General features: G+C 46.2%; 1 protein-coding gene across 4 annotated transcripts in view; it reads right to left on the reverse strand.

Annotated features, from left to right (window-relative positions):
- Window positions 1-20,454, reverse strand: part of LOC123366815 (SLX4 interacting protein) — a 129,256-nt gene that overhangs the window by 2,956 nt on the left and 105,846 nt on the right. For all 4 annotated transcript variants that reach the window (XM_045010586.1, XM_045010587.1, XM_045010585.1 and 1 more), the window contains one exon: window positions 1,412-1,521. In XM_045010586.1, the coding sequence (XP_044866521.1) occupies window positions 1,412-1,521 (110 nt within the window). The remainder of the gene's footprint in view (window positions 1-1,411; window positions 1,522-20,454) is intronic.

A 20,454-nucleotide genomic window follows, 5' to 3' on the forward strand; every position in this document is an offset into this window, starting at 1 on the left:
TTTACAAATTCTGAAAGATGACTAGGGCAAACCCATTTTGAATTTGAAAAAAAGATGGCCTGTATATCATCTTGACAATAATGTTTGTCTAGTGTGGATAGTATCAAGCACTATCCATCTGATTTTCCACTGCATTAGAGGAATCCTAATTATTAATGACTAAGCTGTGAAGGAGTTCACATTTTCCAGCAGGCAGAACTAGATTCATTACAGATGTTAGGGGTCAATACTGTATAAGTATATTGAATTCCTTCCCAAACTGGCTAGATAAAGAAGTGCTTCAAAATGTGCCTATATGATTTCAAACCATACATATACATACGTATGCATAACATGCAGAGAAAGAGGGAGAGTTCTAATCTAATTTAGAATGTTTCTCTGGAATTTCTCCTGGTACATTTCAAAGTATTACTAAAATTTAACCACTACCCCGCTGATATCAAGCCTTTTCATCTGGAGAAGGTCTTAGGTAAGATAAGTGGATGATATTCCAAAAGGTATTAAAGGAAAATGGAATGACAAGAGACTTGATGGAGTGTCAGTACATAAACACCGTTCAACTGCACATGTTACACACAAATCTAAACTTCACACAGGCTGGAAGATGAACATGACGCAGAAGTACAGAAGGTGCATATGTAGGATTTAAAGTCTAAGATCTCAGCACAGCTTCTCCCTTGCTGAAACCGCTTTCTGCTGTTCTGCTGAGGCAAAACAGCTCTAAAGCCAGTATATCCTGCCCTGGGAGAAGCAATTCAGAAATGGGGAAGCTTCCAGTGATGTAGAGCCACCATAGCAGCTCCCATCCTAATCTCCTCTCTGTAGCCAGCACAGGGAATGTGACTAGAGCTAAAGAGGGTGTTGCCAGCCCTCACTGCAATCCATTGATCCCCAGGTGCTGTAATAACCCTTTAGGGCCACTGGCTTCTCTAACTTGCACCAGGGGACAGTCTGACACACAGCTGGCCCAGGACTGGGGGAGCACAAAGCAGGCTTAAATAAACTTTTACCCTACCCTCTTCCCCATCTGTATATTGCAGACTCACACACAGAAGGGGAGGAGGCGAATCTTTTTGAAAAAATGTTTTCCACCAGATTCAAACATCACATGTATTTGTTTTGGCTCAAATTTTCTTTAGAGGAAGCATGTTGGTTCTGCCTGTTGCTACGAGGGATATAAGTGGGTTGTAATGGCCATATCTGGTATTCTATAAAATGAGAATGGGTGTTTTTATATGCTTATTCATAGTCAGTTGCCTGTCTATGTTTACTAGCCTATAGTAATCCTATATATACAGAACAGGGTGCACATTACTTGACATTTCACTATGTATGCCAGACTGCATTACTCAGTGTCAAATCATATATTTAACATCTTACAAATAGAAGAAAAAGAAAGAGGCAGACGTACAGCTTTTGCAAGAGGTCTTGCTTTATCTGTCGAGTCGGAGGAATTTTACACTTTTCGTTTTCAGTAGATTCAGCAAAATATTCAGAGGTCCCATTAAAAAGCTTTTCTTTCTGCTCCAAAAGAAAACACAGGTTTAAAATGTGAGCCATTAAGCTTCTATTACAGAAAATAAAACTCTGTTGCTAATGCCATGACTTACAGATGTTCTTTATTATTTTTAATCTGAACAGCCTAGAGAAGCAGCTCAGAATAAAATCACTTTAAATTTTATAATATTTGGGACACCTTAGTCAGTCTGCTCCCCTCTCAGGCTCCCACTACACATATTTTGCACGTTAAGATATACCACAAACAAACAAGAATGTAATGTAAAGGATGTAGGTTCCAAACTATTTGAGGAAACCATTGGCAAATATCTGACATCTTTGTGGCTCAAACTGTGACAAATGCCAGGAATCTCTGCTGCAGACAGTGTGTTTGTCAGTTTTTTTCTGAAGAGACTGAGTGGCGCAGTGGTCTATACCCTTATTCTCTGAAGAATTCCCATAATTTTCCATATTTACTAAAAATATGCAGGGTATTACTTACTCAACTTAAGAAGGCAAGGGTTAAAACGTTTAATGCTAACATTCTGATGATCAGGGCTTGACGTGGTTGGCCACTCTGAGGCCACAGGGGGATTCTTTCTGGTCTCAACTAACAGCAGTACCATGGTTTTATGTAATTTGGAGATGGGGAAAAAGAAAGGGAAATGCTCTTCTCCTCAAGCTGTGAGCATTTCCTTTCACAATGAACCAATTTTACAGAGAGTTAGGCTGTTTGCTGACCTCACTGCTAACTCCCGGACACTTTACCTCAGTGTAATCTTTGGAGGCTGTGTACAGAAGGGATAAGAACTTGGCAGAGTAATGTGACGGGGAAGAAGAGAAATGGCAGTGGGGTGGGTGGGAATTGTCTCTCCTGCAGACTCGTTCCTATCCAATCTAGTTAAAGAACTCCGCTGGGGCCGGCCTCTGCAGATGAGGAGACTGCGGTCTTACTTTGCCGCCTGCACTGCACTGTGGGCCTACAAGGGGCAGTTATGCTGCTAGGCAGCCAGCAAGAGCCAAGGAAAGCCAAGAGGGACTGTGGAGGCACAAAGCGAATGTGCCTGTGACATAACTTGGGAACCTGATGGCTCTGGGGGACTAGCCTTGTTTGTTCTTTGGGAAGGGGCCAAACCTCACCTCTCTCCCCAGTGAAATGACTCAGTGGAAACAGTTTCCTGTTTTGTGAGTGGAGAGGAGAGGAAGGGTGGGGGAAGAAATCTGGCCATTTGGGTACGTAGTTTTAAAAAAAAGTGCAGCTGTTCTGAGCCTGATGTAAATTCTATGAACAATTGTGCGTGCACCTGGAGCCAGACGTGCACCTACTCTCCATGCACGTTTGCAGTAACGCACACACAAAGTAAGCGCAGGCAAATGCATACATAATTTCAATCTCAAAATCAAACCCAAATTATTTTAACATGAATCATAAATCCCTGCCCCAACTCTTTCCCCCATTTGATGTAATGCGTTCCCATAAGGTTGTATATTATCAGGGAGGGGAGCCCTGTAAGGGGGTGCGTGTGAGGGCGAGCTGGGTTTTTTTTTTTTTTCAATTTTAAAGTGAATTTCACATAGATTTTACGGCAAGGAATGACATTTACAATCATCTAGTCTGACCTCCTGCGCAACCCAGCCCAGTGAACCTCACCCAATAATTTCTGGATGACAGTCCTGGAGAGTAAAGTCCTATTTAGCCAAAGAACAATTAGAGCTTGGAGAGCAGCAGTGTTTCCCCTGCGCTGCCTCACCAATACGCTTCCACTCTCTCCTGGAGGGATTAACTCTAAGGCCGTTCAGGTAGCACAGCGTCAAATCTCATTCACTCTGCTGAGACTGCCAAAAAGGGGGCCAATGAGATGTGACCACTTGTCCACTAGGTGCTTTTGGGGGAGGCAGCAAATCGTTAGTGAAAAGTAGCACTTAGAAACCTGAGAGTACAAAGTAGACAAAGGAAGACTGTAGACAGGTGCTGCCCATACTCAATATGTCAGCCAGTGAATCTCAGCTCTAACCTATACAGAGAATGATACTTGCCTGGACTGTGTGGTGGTTTTGGAATGAGGATAAAAGGTCCCAGACAAACACTGAGATGACAAATATAATTTCGCGTGTGACCTGAGCCTGGTTTGAAGTTCAGAGGTGAACGCCTGATAGATTATTATACCATCTGAGACCTTTCTATTTTGTTTTCAAACGCTTCTCCCATAAACTGTGACAGAAAAGGCATCAACAATAAAAAAACAAAATGATTTATATGTGAAACACTTCTGAACATGCCCTTTGAGTACAGTGGCTGTTCCCCTTGGAGCCACACCCTGTAAGTGCTGTATTTTGGGAGCTGAACAATTAACATAAGGAGTATGAGTCAGTCTCTGAATGACTCTGTGGGAACTAGAGAGGCTTTTGCTATTAGGAGTAAAGTAAACTCCCTAAGGCTGGAATAAGTCCACAATAGAAGGCAGAAAAGGTCATAAATAACAATAGTGGAGACTACATATACCAATAAGACACTCAACTATTATTGGTGATATTTCCTTTATGTTCTCTATTAGGCCTAATCATTCTAGTTAATTAAAAAAAACAACAAAAAAAACAAACAAACCGCTGTATGTTTTGGGAATACTATTTATTTCCTATGGGAACTTCAAGGCTTGCTGAGGAAAAAGGCTAATCTACTCTCATCCTGTCTAGTAATCCCAAATTCCTTTTAGCCAGTGAAATAATGAAAGAAAAATATTCCAGGCATAAAAAGGAGGACAGAAGAAGCAGACATCATATAAACAATGACACAGTGACAGAGAAAAACGTCAAAGTGCCGCCAAACTTGTGACATGACTCTGAAAAAGCTGCGGGAAATGGGGGTTGCTGCTAACAAATTAAAACCAGATTTCTTGGCAAATTGTTAAAGAAAGATATTTACATTTGTATGGAGACTGGGTGGGCACAAATGATTAAAATGCTTCTTTAGCCCTTGAACTGTCAAGCCCCATTAGAAATCTTGTGTTCTTAAAATTCTAGGGTCAGCTCACTCCTTTTTGTCACTAAATCTCAGCATGTGAGAGCCTTCAGAAATCAGGCTTAGAGAGAAAGAAAAGTTACTACTTACAAGTAGAGCTCTCTGAAGTTAGTATTACGTACATGTATTCTACCCTTAGCCACATACATGGCTTCTACCACCTCACTTCAGCTGGCAATACGCAGCTCTATTTAATTAAGACTTTTGCACAGAGGCAAAACTATTAGGCATGCATCATGCGTGCTTCAAGGATTATTAAATACCACTTCCGATTGTCTAACCATCAATTCTTTTCCATGTAACACTAATTTAGAGTGAAACAGCTTGCAAAAGCAAGGAAGCTAAGTGATTGGCATCCACAACTAATTACAGAAGAGTCTAGTTTACAGACATTTAACATGGGTTTGCTAAAGGAACTATTTATGGAGCCACACTTGTGAAAACATCCCTACAGCTAATTATCCCAAAGAAGATAGAAAGGGTTGGGCACTTAGGAAATAGTCCTGACAGTATAGCTCATACAACAACTTTCTTGCATCAAAGATTTGGGATGTTGCATTGAAAGGCAGGTTTGTTTCCTGAGTGAACAACTCTTCCCCACTTCCCCGGTTTGGTTTCAATCTCCTTTCTAGCTTGTCTCAGCCTGTTTCTATGTTCAGCCTGGTTACCTTACAGTAAAACAATGTATTTCTGGATAATTACATTCTCTCTCTGGTGGAGAGAATTTATTGTTTTTGAACTGCACTTACAGATTTTTATCCGTTTGTCTTGACCTGCTCATCAAGCGACAAACTTAATAGAAAATATCTGTGAAGTCAGTTAATCATTATTATTTGTATTAGAGTAGTGCCAAGCAGTCCCAGATGAGAGCTCAGGGCTCCATTATACTAGGCTCTATCAGAGACAACACCTGCCCTGAAGATCCTACAATCTAAACAGAAAGGACTGACAAAAGTTGAGAGTAAGGGAGTCCTGTTATCTGCATATTACAGATATGGAACTAAATTATTTGCCCTAGGTCACACAAGGGGTCAACCTATGACAGAGCCTGGAATAAACAAAAGTCACTTGAGACTAAGTTCATGGCTGTAACCTGATTTACTCTGGTGTAACTGAGAGAAGAATTTGGCCCTGTATCTCTATTGCTGAGTATAGGTGTAATTTGCATTCATTTCCATCCACTCCACTGGAATTGTAGTTTTGGACTTACTGTCTTGTATTTTCCTTTAATATTCTCTATCAAGCTGTCACTTGATGAGCAGGCCAAGCCAGAATACTCTCATAAGGCAAGAACAGAGAAAGATGCTGCATGCAATTTTGTTTAGATTTACAGAGCGCTCTCCTTTTGAAATGATGCCCCTCTAGGATGGACATGAAATGGGGGTGGTGATGAGGTAAATAGTAAAAGAAAGATTGAATCCAACACAGCTAGATAAACTGAGCTAAGATACACTAGCAGATATAGTTATTCCTTGTGGTTTAATGAAGTGCTACAATTGTAAAAAACATGGCTTTCTTTGAGGGCCAACCTAATTCATATTAAAGGGATTCAAACAAGACTTATTTGGCTCCATGTGAGTTAGATCCCTTCCATGTGAATGTGGGAGAGAGTACCCTTGATTTGGGTAATCGGGTCTGACATAATCTGCAATCTGACGGGATCAGCTACGGCCATCTCTATTAAAAGAGGAAACCAACCTGGATATAGTTAGTACCTTGGACATTAACATTTATTGGAGAGAATGCTCTTCCCTTCTTCTCACCCATTCTGTATGTGCCTGTGCACTGCAGGAGCAGAAAGGAAGAGGTGAAGAAAGATAAAATTCTTTAACTTTACATTTGGGCCCAGATCAGCTCCTCAATACCGTGGAAATTCATTCTTCTCCTTCCCCTCCTCTTCCATCCCCATGGATTCCATAGCTTGTTGCAAGCTCCTAGCAGTACAGGTTCTCTAGGGCTGCACTGCCAAGAAGTTGGAGCAGGATGAAGAGAGCCAGAAGGGAGATACAGAGGCCAAGGCCTCTTCACCGCTAAGGCTGAAAATCCCAAAAGCTGGAATTGATGCAAATAAAATTGTTGCCTTAATTTGCATATTTGGTGAACATGCATTGGTGTGACAGAGCCTTAATTGGTAACTAAGGATAAGTCTACACAGCAACGTAGCTTGAGCCTAAACCACCTTGTGTCCACATACCAATTGTGTTAACATTGGGCTCAAACCTATAGTCCCAGGCCCCTGCAGGGCTGGAGGATCTGAGCCTGTATTCCTAGATAGATTCATAGACTTTAAGGGAGATGTGGGCAAACTACAGCCCGCGGGCCACATCCGGCCTACGGGACCATCCTGCCTGGCCCCTGAGCTCCCGGCCGGGGAGCCTAGTCCCCAGCCCCTTCCCCACAGCCACGCCACTGTGCAGGCCACACTCTGGCCCATCGCTCCCGCTGGGCAGTGTGGGGAGGGCAGCTGGCTCTGGCTGGGTGTCACGGCTGCAAGCTCCTGCTGCTGGTAAGGGGCGGGGAGCGGGGGGTTTGGGTAAGGGAGCGGGGGGGTCCTGGGGGTCAGTCAGGGAGGAGGAGGAGGCAGTTGGACGGGGTGGAGGTTCTGGAGGGGCGGTCAGGGGATGGGGAACAGGGAGGATTGGGAGTGGGAGTCCTGGGGAGCCTGTCAGGGGTGGGGATGTGGATAGGGGTCGGGAGGGTAGTCAGGGGACAGGGAGCAGTGGGGGTTGGATAAGGGGGTGGGATCCCAGGGGGCAGTTAGGGGTGGTGGGGCCCAGGAGGGTGTGGTCAGGGGATGAGGAGTAGAGGGCGGTTGGATAGGGGGTGGGAGTCCGGGGGGGCTGTCGGGGTGTGTGTGTGTGGATAGGGGTCGGGAGGGTAGTCACGGGACAGGGAGCAGTGGGGGTTGGATAAGGGGGTGGGATCCCAGGGGGCAGTTAGGGGTGGTGGGGCCCAGGAGGGTGTGGTCAGGGGATGAGGAGCAGAGGGCGGTTGGATAGGGGGTGGGAGTCCGGGGGGGCTGTCGGGGTGTGTGTGTGTGGATAGGGGTCGGGGTAGTCAGGGGACAGGGAGCAGGGGGGTTGGATACGGGGCAGGGGTCCCGGGAGGGGAGGGTCAGGGGACAAGGAGCAGGGGGGGTTGGATGGGTTGGGGGTTCTGAGGGGGGCAGTCAGGGGGCAGGAAGTGGGAGAGGGCGGATGGGGGCAGGAACCAGGCTGTTTGGGGAGGCACAGCCTTCCCTACCGGGCCCTCCAAACAGTTGCGCAACCCCGATGTGGCCCTCAGCCAAAAAGTTTGCACACTCCTGCTTTAAGGTCAGAAGGGACCATTGTGACCATCTAGTCTGACCTCCTGCAGATTGCAGCCACAGAACCTCACCCACCCCACTCCTGTAATAGATCCCAAACCTCTGAGTTACTTAAGTCCTCAAACCATGGGTTGAAGCCTTCAAGCTACAGAGAATTCACCATTTACACTGGGGGAAAATTCCTTCCTGACCCCAAATATGGTGATCAGTTAGACCCTGGGCCTGCGGGCAAGACCCTGAGCCCGTGCTAAGTTGGGAAATAGGGGCTGAGCCCTATTGCTTTCCTGTGTGCATGCAGCCCCAGCATCACTTGGGTTCAAGAAATCCTCCAGATGTATCCCAGAGCTTCTTGGGGCAACTTCCTTAGTCCTCTCTCTGCCAATCATCTGTGGTGCAGTCTATTGCAAACAGAAGCCCCATCCCCCTTTACAAAGGGCAGCAGCTCAGATCAGCAAGCACCTGCAGGGTTTTCAAGGGAGTCTGATCAGAAGAAGCTTTTTGCAAAGAGAGCTGCTTCCTGGTCACACGAGCACAGACAGATTCTGGTGCACACTGCCCAGGTATCCTTGCACACGCCGCCCAAAGGAGGCAGGGGAAGCCAGAGAGCAGAGCAAGGACCAAGCAGCTGCCCAGCAGAGATGGGGAGTAGCAAAGTTTCATGTTAATAGTTTAACAGCCCTGGAGGCTGATGTGCTAATTATCCTCAGGACATGGGCATTCTCCTGCCAATGTGACGCAACCTAGAGGTGGAGAGCCCAATTCTCAGATTAGATGGTAGTTTAGCAAAAAACCTTCTCAAACTGCAGTCATTCTACCGACACAGCCACCAAAGGAGCAAATTAGGCAGTTTATGTACTCGTGCTCCTTATGGTCACCTGGGTCCCATCAAAAGCACCATCACATTTAGGAAAGAGGGTGAACAGTAGAATTTCCCCATAGTGCAACTCAATTGTAGGGCTAGAGTGTTAACACGGAGGGGCGGGCGCTAGGCACTCTGAGATACTGTTACTTTGACTTGGGTCTGTGCACTGCAGTGAGGATGCCAGAGCCCTAGGTTCAAGTATGGGTCAGAAAATCCTTAACCTAGGGTTATAAAGCAGTATAAACTCTCAAAGCACAGGGTTTCCTGACACGGGTCAGCTGACTCGAGTCCCACTAACCCTAACCCTGTATAGAGATACCTAAGAGGCTCTGGTGTTGTTCCTATGATACTGTTCCAAAGCCTCTGGCTCTGGCTGCTCTTCACTGATTACTGCTCCCAGGCCCATATAACCATGGAGAGATGGCTAGAGCACTGTCCAGAGTCACTCTAGCCATAGCGCCGAACTTTTGGCCATGTATGGATTGGAGAACTACGCTCTAGTCTCTACCTCTGCAGGACTCTAGCCACAGAAACCCTGCCTAGAGAGGTCCTAACCATGATGATGTTCGTCCATCGTTTTCGAAGAAGACCTTAACATCTATCAGGTTGTGAGCTGTCCACAGTGCGTCCGCAAATGGCTGGTAAGGCCAATACGGGCACGGAATGTTCTGCCACATGTCGGGCAGACATGCGTGGGCACCACTGTTACAACATTTGCAGCTCTGGCTTTACGGAGTGCTCGCTTCTCTTGTGCTAGTGTTATCCTTCTAGCTTCAGATGTCTGGCAGCCTTGGTGGATCAGCGTACGCCATGTCGATCGGTCTTGTGCCAGGGTTTCCCAGGAGGTGATGTCGATATCCAGGGACTTAAGAGAGGCTTTCAGCGTATCTTTGTATCGCTTCTTTTGTCCCCCGTGCGATCGCTTTCCTTGAGACAGCTCACCATAGAAGAGCTGTTTGGGGATGCGGTGGTCTGGCATCCTCACAACATGGCCTGCCCAGCGTGTCTGGGCTTTCATAAGCAGAGTGTAAACTGATGGCAGGCCTGCTCTGGAAAGGACTTCTGTGTCAGGCACCTTATCCTGCCACCGAATCCTCAGAAGTCTGCGGAGGCAAGTCGTGTGGAAGTGGTTCAATTGCCTAGCGTGCCTCCTGTATACAGTCCAGGTCTCACTGGCATACATCAAGGTAGTTAGCACTACTGCTCGGTAGACTTTAAGCTTTGTAGCAAGGCTTATTCCACGGCGGTCCCACACGTTGGTCAGCAGTCCGCCAAATGCAGAGCTTGCCTTGGCGATTCTGCAGTTGACCTCGATGTCAATTGTCACTGCACGGGAGAGGGTGCTGCCAAGGTATGTAAATTGGTCCACTGCTTGCAGCTTTTGCCCCTTCACTGTGATGATGGACTCTTGGTGTTGGGCTTTCGGAGCTGGCTGGTGCATCACTTCGGTTTTCTTTATGTTGATAAGAAGGCCAAAGTTATCGCATGCTGCTGCGAATTTGTCCATGCTGGCTTGCATTTCCTGCTCTGATCCAGCATTCAGGGCACAATCGTCAGCAAAAAGGAGGTCTCGTAGCACAGTCTCCTTTATCTTGGTGACAGCCTGGAGTCTTCGCAGGTTGAACAGTTTCCCATCAGTCCTGTATCTCAGGCTGACTCCCAAGGAACTGTTCTGAAAGGCGTCTGACAGCATGGCTGAAAACATCATGCTGAACAGGGTCGGTGCCAACACACACCCTTGCTTGACGCCATTTGTGACGGGAAAGGCCTCTGAAGCTTCTCCGTCGTCCAGAACACGAGCCGTCATGCCGTCGTGGAACTGACGTACCATCAGGATGAATCTATCAGGGCACCCAAACTTCGACATGATACGCCACAGACCTTCACGACTGACAGTGTCAAAAGCCTTAGTGAGATCCACAAAGATGGTGTACAGTTCACGATTCTGCTCTTGACACTTCTCTTGGAGCTGTCGGACTGCGAAGATCATGTCCACAGTGCCACGCTCTTTACGAAAGCCGCACTGTGTCTCGGGTAATAGACCCTGTTCCAGGTGGTCAATCAGGCGATTCAGCAACACTCGTGCAAGGATCTTGCCTGCGCTGGAAAGCAATGATATTCCTCTATGATTGTCTCAGACTTTTCGATTTCCTTTCCTCTTGTAGAGGTGTACGATGGATGCATCTTTCAATTCCTGAGGAATAGACCCTTGATTCCAGAAGGACTGAAACAGTTGAGTGAGTTTGTCAACAAGCACTGCACCACCATCCTTATAAACTTCTGCTGGGATCGCATCAGATCCTGAGGCCTTGCCACTGGACAGCTGGCTGATGGCCTGTAGGATTTCAGACTCTGATGGTGGAACGTCCAGACTGTGGTTGATATCCGCCTGGGGCATTCTATCAATCGCCTCGTTATTAATGGAAGATGGGCGGTTCAGTACAGATTGAAAATGCTCAGCCCAACGCTGTAGAATCAGAGTCTTCTCAGTAATGAGAGTTACACCATCTAAATCCAGTAAAGGAGAGCTCCCTGAGGGCCGAGGTCCGTACAAGGATCTGAGGGCTTCGTAGAACCGTTTGGCATCGTTTCTATCAGCAAACATCTGGATTTCACCTGCCTTGGCACTCAACCAGGAGTCCTGCATCTTGCGAAGCTTGTTCTGTACGGTCCTGCGAGTGTTGTTAAAGGCATTTTTCTTAGCTGATGACGACGGGTCGTTCTGATGAGCACGGTAAAGGCGGTGCTTTTCAGCAAGTAAGGCCTTGATCTCTTCATCGTTTTCATCAAACCAGTCCTGCTGTTTCCTGTGTGAGGGTCCAAGAACCTTTAGTGCAGAAGAGTGCACAATATTCCGGAAGCGTTCCCAGTCCTTCTCAGCATTTTCCTCTAATTGCAGCTCTAAGAGTTGGTTGTCAAGATCTTCTGCTAGTAAAGCTGCTGTATTGGGGTTCCTCAGTTTACTGACGTTAATCTTTTTCACCACAGCTCTGTTTCCCTGCGGACGTCTCTTTGGCTTGATGTAAAGGCTTAATTTAGAGATGATGAGTCTATGATCAGTCCAACAGTCAGCACTCGGCATGGCCTTAGTCACCCTTACATCCTGTCTATCTTTCCTCCGCACGATGACATAATCAATGAGATGCCAGTGCTTGGAGCGTGGATGCATCCAGGACGTCTTTTTGCGAGTGGGCAGGCGGAAGATAGTATTGGTAATGATCAGATCATGAGCCACACATGTCTTCAGGAGTAGTAGGCCATTGCTGTTACATTTGCCGATTCCATTTTTTCCAATGACGCCATCCCAGGCAGAGTGATCAGATCCTACTCTCGCGTTAAAATCGCCAAGTAGAATCAGCCTGTCGGTACGCTTCACGGATGAGAGTAGGGCATCAAGATCTTCATAAAACTTGTCCTTTACTTCATCCGGATTCGTCATTGTGGGTGCGTAAGCGCTGATTAGTATAGCTTGCTTTCCTCTCGGTAGTGGAAGATGCAGTGTCATGAGTCGGTCGTTCACACCCTTGGGAAGACTGGCAAATTTGCGGACAAGTTGATTCTTAACCGCAAAGCCAACTCCAGATTCACGACGTTCGTCACTGCTACGTCCACACCAGAAGAATGTGTAACCACCCCCTATTTCTGTGAGCTGACCTTCGTTGGCTAGACGAGTTTCACACAAGGCTGCAATATCGATGTTAAATCTTGCGAGCTCTCTAGCGACCAGGGCTGTTCTTCTTTCTGGTCGATCTGCTGAGGGGTTATCTTGAAGCGTGCGTACGTTCCATGTACCAATAATGAGTGGTGTCACCTTGCGGTTTGTTATTTGAAGTTTTGTTGTTCGACCGCATAAGATGGGATCCCCTCCAGCCGCGGTAAGCTGGCCAGGGTTCTGTGAAGCAAACAATGTTTAGGGCACCTTTTCTAGCCCCTTCCTCTTGCTACGGAGGTGAGCAGTGCGGTCCTAAAAAGGGCTGCTCAGTCACTCAGGTAGACGCCGAATCCAGCTGTTGCTTCGATCAGCAAGAAGACGACCATTAGACCTGAGCCGCCTGTGTGCAGGTCCACGGCTACAGCTCCCAGTGTATCCACACCTGCTGCTTCGTCGCTCGCCCATCGCCACAGGACTTTGAAATTTACGGAAGTTAGATGTCAAGACTTGCGCGTGGATTGGATTAAAGTGAGGGAGAGGTGCGCATAGTCAGCCTCACTCTCTCTTCCCAGATCCCATCTTGCTCCAATGGCAGGACAAGAGTCGAGACGGTTGGAGATGGGCTGGGCGCAGTGGTTGACCAGGGCATCTTTCGTGTCTTGCCGTGCTCTTAGCGTACCACACCGCTTGCAGAAACCGCCTTCATGACCGTTGGTCCTATTCTAGAAGGTCTCATCCGCTCAATCCGCCGGAGTCTGTCTTCACATGCTCGGGATAGACAAAGCCCTATCTCACCATAGATACACAGTCAAGAGCATATATCTGCAGCCTATCTGAATTCTGGGAAGGTGGCAAAGACCACTTAGGACAAAAATCTCCATCCCCACCTCAATAGAGGAAGGGGCCACAGAGCCCAACAAAACAAGTGATTCCACAGGACAACAAATGATAAAACAGGAATGGGTGTCCAAGTCAAAGGTTCAAAATGAGGGAACCGGCAGGGGGCACTGAGCAGAGAACCCCAGAGCTCAAGGCTCCCCAAAGGAGTCCAAGGAGTAGATGGATGCCACCCAAGGGAACTCTGCATGGATCCAAGAGATAACCAAGAAACAGAAGTAGGCCCACGGGCACAGAGAACCTCCCTGTCAAGATGCCTCCTCCTGGACTGATGGCCAGTTTGGCGAATTCCAGGAGGAGGCTGATGAGGGGGTCCTGCAACTTTGTGGAGCCCTGGATAGGTATGTGTATAGGAACAGAAGTGGGGGAGAACTGCAGCCAGAACCTCAGCAGGGGATTCTAGAGAAGGTGGAAATGGGGCTGCAACCTGGCACCCTAGGTAGGCATGCACCAGGGTCTCCCTCTTGTTCCAGAAGGGCAGATGTTGGATGAATCCAAGCTCATGCTCATAATCTCATGCAAGAGCCACCAACTAATACCCCTAGTGAGCTGTGGGACCAGAGTTGAATAGAGGCTGGACCACTGGGGGTCTTCACCCTCGCTAGGTGGAAGGATGTCCTGCGGTTTGCTATCAGGGCAAGAAACAACAGTGAGAAAATGCAGTGTGCAACATGAGTGCATAGATAAGTTCCCTGAGTGAAACTTGGTTGCAAACTGGCTGGATACTAGACAGTGTGCTGGAGGTGGCTGAAGGCATTCACAGGGCAAGGGTCCTGGAGGGGTCCTGATATCATGCTCTGGAGGGCCAGGAAGATAGGGTGCACCTCCTGCAGGACCCGCTTAAGATATGCAAGAGAGTTGGAGAGCAGGGTGGCCTTCACCTCCTGGAGCACACAGAGGGGGAGACAAGGGGTTGTCAACCCCATGCGCTGGGTGAGCACCTTGAAGTCCACCCAGACCCACCGGCCATGATCCAGGAAGTGTCTGATTCTGGTGATACCAGACAGCACACTGAAGGGATCACCACCATCTATGAACAAGGATGGAGATTATGCAGCAGGAGCTCTAGGAGAACGTCTTCTCTCCAGCAACCACTACAGACCTCACAGAAATGCTTTCAGGTCCTTAAGAGAGCCTAATAAAAGAGTGGCTACTCAGACAGGTCTTTGGGGAGACTTTGCAGGCTGATGTAAAAAAGCTGCTAGTCATATTGGAGCTGCTGACGCAGATCACTGATACAGATCCTGACTGTCCTCTTTAGGCAGAAGCTCAGAACATATGCAAAGGCCCATTGTTTCCCTGGACAGAAGATCTCCAGGACCATTCTCTGGAAACTGGTCAGGGAAATGAGGGATGGGGGTCAGAGCATGGAGAGGACCAGCTGCTCGATGACCAGGGACCTCCATCAATGGGAAAGACACTGGAAAAATCCTGTCCATGCCTTTAGCTGGTCAGACATACGGGCCTCCAAATTGGTTCAGTTAACCAGCAGAGACAACTCGGTAGTAGAGACACAGATGCCAAGATAGAGCAGCAAACCCACGCCTTACTGGATGGCACAGAGCACAGGTGAGAGCGAGCCTACCTGACACTCAGTTCCAATCACAGGGCCAGAGCTCTTGACTCAGCTGACGTGGATGAGGAGGCTGCCGAAGAGATGGTTTGGCAAGTCTCCACTCATACCAGATATCACAAATGTCCCAGTATGGTGGCAGGAGTTGCAAGCCCAGCTCCTGGAGCACCAACCCCTGATGGAGGAGACAGAGGAAGGGCTTAATGACAAAGACCGGACCAGGAGGATAGTGACACTCCTTGATCAAAGATGACAGGTTTGGTCAGGGCCCTTTTGAGTTTGACCAGAAACTGAAGAGGCACATAGCACCTGGAGGAACCCCACAAAACAGAGACTGAAGCTGAATGCCTGGACAGCGCCCATGAGTCACCCTGTCAAATGCCTCCTCCTAGTCAAGGGACAGAAGGGTGAGTGACAGACCATCCCTACATGCCAGATGGAGAATGTCCCAGATCAGGCATAAGCTGTCAAAGATGGTCCAAGCTTGACTTATCAGGGGATTGAAAGTCCTACAGTGTAGAATTGTAGCTCAAAACAGGCAGCTCCCAGCCAGCTGAAGAGCCTCAACATTTGGCTGCATGATGGTCCTAGCCTCTGGCTGATCCCAAGATCCACAGGTTATGGTAACTGAACACCCTATTCATGAAGAAAGTGTGGGTCACTGCCTCTGTTCTGCTGTTCTTTTCTCCCTACCCTGAAAGAGCCCCTCACAAAATGTATCATTTTCATGTCTCCATATCCCATTCCTCTGCAGCATAGGGACGCTCTTGTGCCCTGGATTCTATTTATGAGAGTCCAGCATACGCTAAGCAGGTGCACAGAAGCTTTCTTCCCTGAAAGACAAGTAACAGGCAGGAAGGTTTCACTGGACACCAAATCTCAAGGGCTTTCAAGTATCAAAAGATTAACATTCTACCTACTTGCTGGCTAATTTGAAACGACACCATTCCTTGGCTGTAGTTACACAAATTTGTTTTATGTCAAGTTTTAAAAAGTCTGGATGGTCCTAATCTCCAAGCCACTGATGCGCTGCTAAACATTCTCAAAGGATCACATCCCCTAACTCTTGCCAATGGGAACTGTTTCCAAGTTTGGATTGCAATTGTTTAGGAAATGCGGAGGGATTTGATAATAAAACCTTTTGGCCAGACTGAAATTGGATGAACAATCTGCTGAACTCAAAAAATTGTTGCTGTTAAGTATGGGTTTTGGACAGTTTCACTTCTGGGGTAGGTCTATTGATCTGCATGATGCATGACACAGGAGGCTATGCAAAACTCCTGGAAGCCATCTGAGAAGTCTTCACTACCAAGCATCAAAATCCACCCTCACTTGATGTTTAAACGTCTCCATAACTGAATACTTAACTTGCCAAACTTCCTATGTCGTTTTGTACTATCTAGGGCATGGTTGGGCTCATCCCAGGAAAGCTCTTTTCAGAAACATAAGATTCACATTTTCCAAAAATGACTGGTTAATTTGGGTGCCTAACTTGAGAAACCAAGTATTGCCAACCCTGTGTGCTCAAAAATCAGAAGTCAGGTCCCCCAAAACCAGGAAACTGGCTTAAAAATCATGATATTTATAAAAAATAAAAATTAGGGGTTATTTTTGCCTTCTGCTTTCTGAGCCTTTAAGGTGCATTTGGGACACATTTTTGAGCTTTTTTCCAGGACCATGAAGGCCACATATTTACTTTCCTTTTGAAAGAAAGTGAGGTTCTCCCAGAATCAGTTGAGTTCAAGGGATGGTGCTTTATGAAAAATATGAAATGTGGTAAGACTCACAATAAAATTGTGAGAGTCAGCAACACTGGCCGCTCCAAAGCTGGGTACCAAAATCTGAGCCACTTAAACACACAGGTCACTTAAAAAAAGTAATCCATGAGCTATTCTGTCACGGCTATTCAGTAGAAAATAGCCCATTTGTGGTATTATTCATGATAATCATTTTCTTATGTCCCAGAAACTCTCTTATTGACACCAAAAGGGAGATGGATATTTTGACATGAGAATAGTCCACACAGGTATCAAACAGAAGAAGAAGTACATACACCATGTTTCAAGAGTTTCAATACTAATATTAATTCAATATTAGAACTCTAAAAAACCCTGATTTTAAAAACAAACAAGAGTATGATCATCAGAATTTGGTGCTCCCTAGCAAAGACCGGAATGAGTAGGAACCCAGAACTTTTCTAATACAAGTTTAGGAAATCTTGCAGCAGATTTCAGACTAATTCTTATTGATTCTGGAGTTACTTAAAGTGGCATGGAGTTGGGCAACCGATAAATAGGAAAACTCCCAATGAAACTTAATTAAAATAAAGTGACTATATAACATCAAAAATTACAATATTGTAACACTAATAATTAGTTTAACAACTTGAAAGTCAGAACACAGAAACAATCAAGTACAGACACTCCTAATGTCACAGAAGAAAAGGTAGTTAAAACAAATGTGATATTGATGTGCTTTAAGACCCATGTGATACACATTTTACATGTTTGTTTTTAGTCGATCTGACAACTTCTCTTAAAGAATTAAAAGGCAGATTTAAACCATAACCAGACCCGATTTTTTTGTATTAATAAAAGAGCAGTATTTTTCTGACACTTGTACCTTCAGCCAATTTTCCCTCAATTGTAAGTTTCCTGCCTCCAAAAGGTATGCAAAAGGACTTTATAAAAGTTTTCCTATAAATGACTTTTTATAAAATAAAAGCAAAAAATTAGTTATTTTATTACACATTTCAAGACAAGGGAAACACTAACTTCTCGACTAACAGCAAAATGTTACATGGGTTCCTGAAAAAATATTGCAATCCTGTATTGTAGCTTTGAGTCATCTGAAAATAGAGTACTCTCACCTGTCTGATAAGTCTAAATGACTGAAGCATCCACTACATATAATGTAAACAGATGAATATCCTTTATGTTCATTTTTCTACGTAGACAAACAGTTACTCCCTTTGCTCTGCATTTATATGCCGGGTAACAACAGAACAAACTATTGATTAAAGAACACAAGTGTAGCCGTGTTAGTCTGTATCAGCAAAAAGAACGAGGAGTACTTGTGGCCCACGACAACTTATGCCCAAATAAATTTGTTAGTCTCTAAGGTGCCACAAAGTACTCATGTTCTTTTTACAGTACTATGTTTCATTTACAAAAAAAATCTGGTTTTGCCAGGAAAAATAAGCTTTTAGTATAAAAGGATAAGACTTAAACTTAGAAAAACAATACACCAACAGGTAAAAGAACTGCATTGTTTATATAACTATGATACCATGTGAAATGACCGTAAGAGACCTTAGAAAGGTTAACAGTAATATCCTTGATCTTGCCACTTATATCTAGGCTAGGCATATAAATCAGGCAGTACCAGCAGGTCTTAGCCTGGTATCATAATGGCACGACCAAGCTCTGGAAATATTACTACCAAGGACAAACTTTTTACTTTCAGATTCTTTTTCATTTTATTTTAGTATGGATTAGATTATATAAATTGGGGAAGAAATAAAGTGAAAAGTAGACGAGCTCTCACTAATGTAATAGACATCCTCAAACTCAATCTCTATCAGTTTATAGCCATTATCTATTTCAGTGGTTTTTAAACTTTTTTTCTGGCAACCCAGTTGAAGAAAATTGTGGATGCCTGCGACCCAGCAGAGCTGGGGATGAGGGGTTTGGTGTGTGGGAAGAGCTCAGGGCTGGGGCAGAGGGTTGGGGTGCAGGGGTGAGGGCTGTGGGGTGGGGCCAGGAATGAGGGGTTCAGGGTTTTGGAGGGGGTTCTGGGCTGGGGCAGGGTGTCGGAGAGCTGGGGCTGGAGATGAGGGGTTTGGAGTGCAGGAGGGGGCTCCAGGTTGAGGGGGGGCTCAGGGCTGTGGCAGAGGGTTGGAGTGTAGGAGGGGGTCAGGGCTCTGGGCTGGGGGTGCAGGCTCTGGGGTGGGGCCGGGGATGAGGGGTTTGGGGTGCAGGAAGGGGCTCTGGGTTGGGGGGGGGCTCAGGGCTGAGGGAGGGCATTGGGGCATGGGCTTACCTCAGGCAGCTCCCGGTCAGTTGCGTGGCGGGGGTGCTAAGGCAGGCTGCCTGCCTGTCCTGGCACTGCTGACCACACTGCGCCCCGGAAGTGGCCAGCAGCAGGTCTGGCTCCTAGGCAGAGGTGCGCAAGCAGCTCTGCGCAGGTCTCAGCTGCAGGCGCCGTCCCCCAGCTTCCATTGGCTGGGAACTGGCCAATGGGAGTGTGGAGCTGGTGCTCGTGTGTGGGGGGCGGAGACTGCACGCAGAGCCCCGTGGCCCCCTCCGCCTAGGAGCTGGACCTGCTGCTGGCTGCTTCCGCAGCGCAGAGCAGTGTCAGAACAGAATTAGACTGCCTTAGCCAGGCAGAACCACCGACAGGACTTTTAACGGTCCCGTCAGCAGTGATGACCAGAGCTGCTGCGACCCAGTGCCTTACATTCCGCAACCCAGTACTGGGTTGCGACCCACAGTCTGAAAACCACTGATGTATTCTATGTGAATAGAGGAATGGGGAAGGGTGGGGATAGGCATGAGCAAAGAAAAGTCTGACTGCAGTGTGTTTGCATAAGGGCTGAATGTAAGTGATAGCACTGAACTGTAGAAATTAGAGACTGCCCCAAATCCCTCCATGACATTTAGTCTCTTTATGCTATATTTATTTCAGTTCATTTTGAAGTCAAGATATAGAATTTATTTCTTATCAATTGCTATGGAGTTTTCTGCTGAAGGTAAGAGGATAGTTTGCTCTACAAAACAATCCTGCTGGTTATCTGCTGGAGGCCCTTGGGACAGCAAGAATGCAGTCAATTTTTACTTTGAGTGTTCCACTAAAATGTAAGTTATTTAGGTATTGAAAAAGAGTTATATGATCCCACAAAACTTTTCTCAGCTGTCCAGCCCTTAAGAAAGTAGTTAGATTTAAGTCAAATGAAGTACTCATGAGAAAGGATTACTCACCTCAGTAAAGGATTGCAGGAATGTGTCCCTATTATTTCAATCCCGCATCATAAGGAAGTCTTTTCATGTCCCATATCTTTTCTATTGCCAGCCACTGGACCCCTTACATTGAATTATCTATAAGGACACTCAGGACTGTGTTTTGTTACAATTAATACAGAACCCAACAAAGTGTATGAGGAGTTCAAATTGTTACTTCCAATCTATATACTTTGAATTTGACAACAATGAATTTAATCTGTCATCATGCTGCCCATCTATGCAGCTCTGCTAGGTCTCTATGAACTTCTCCACAGTCTTGTCTTGTCTTGGCAATGGTAAATAATTGTGTATGATATGCAAATCATGCCATGACACTGCTCAGCCACTTCTCCAGATCATTAATATACTAAACATCAGCATTCCTTGTATGGATCCTTGGGGTACACAACTGTTACCCTTTGTCATGCTGAAAATGGACCCATCAATTTCCAAGCCATAGGAAAACTATACCTTTTAGTGTGGGACTACTTAGTTTCTTTAGCAGTTTTCCTATATCTGTTCTGTAGCAGACAACTTCAAGAATTCTAGCTGATTCAATCTTTGCAGAATCCACAATGGTTTGCGTCTATCATAATTTTTCATCTAGTGTTTTATAATTCAATTTTTAAATTACTGATTTAACCAAT

This window comes from Mauremys mutica, chromosome 3 (genome assembly GCF_020497125.1).
Source record: "Mauremys mutica isolate MM-2020 ecotype Southern chromosome 3, ASM2049712v1, whole genome shotgun sequence".
NCBI classification, from domain to species: Eukaryota; Metazoa; Chordata; order Testudines; family Geoemydidae; genus Mauremys; species Mauremys mutica.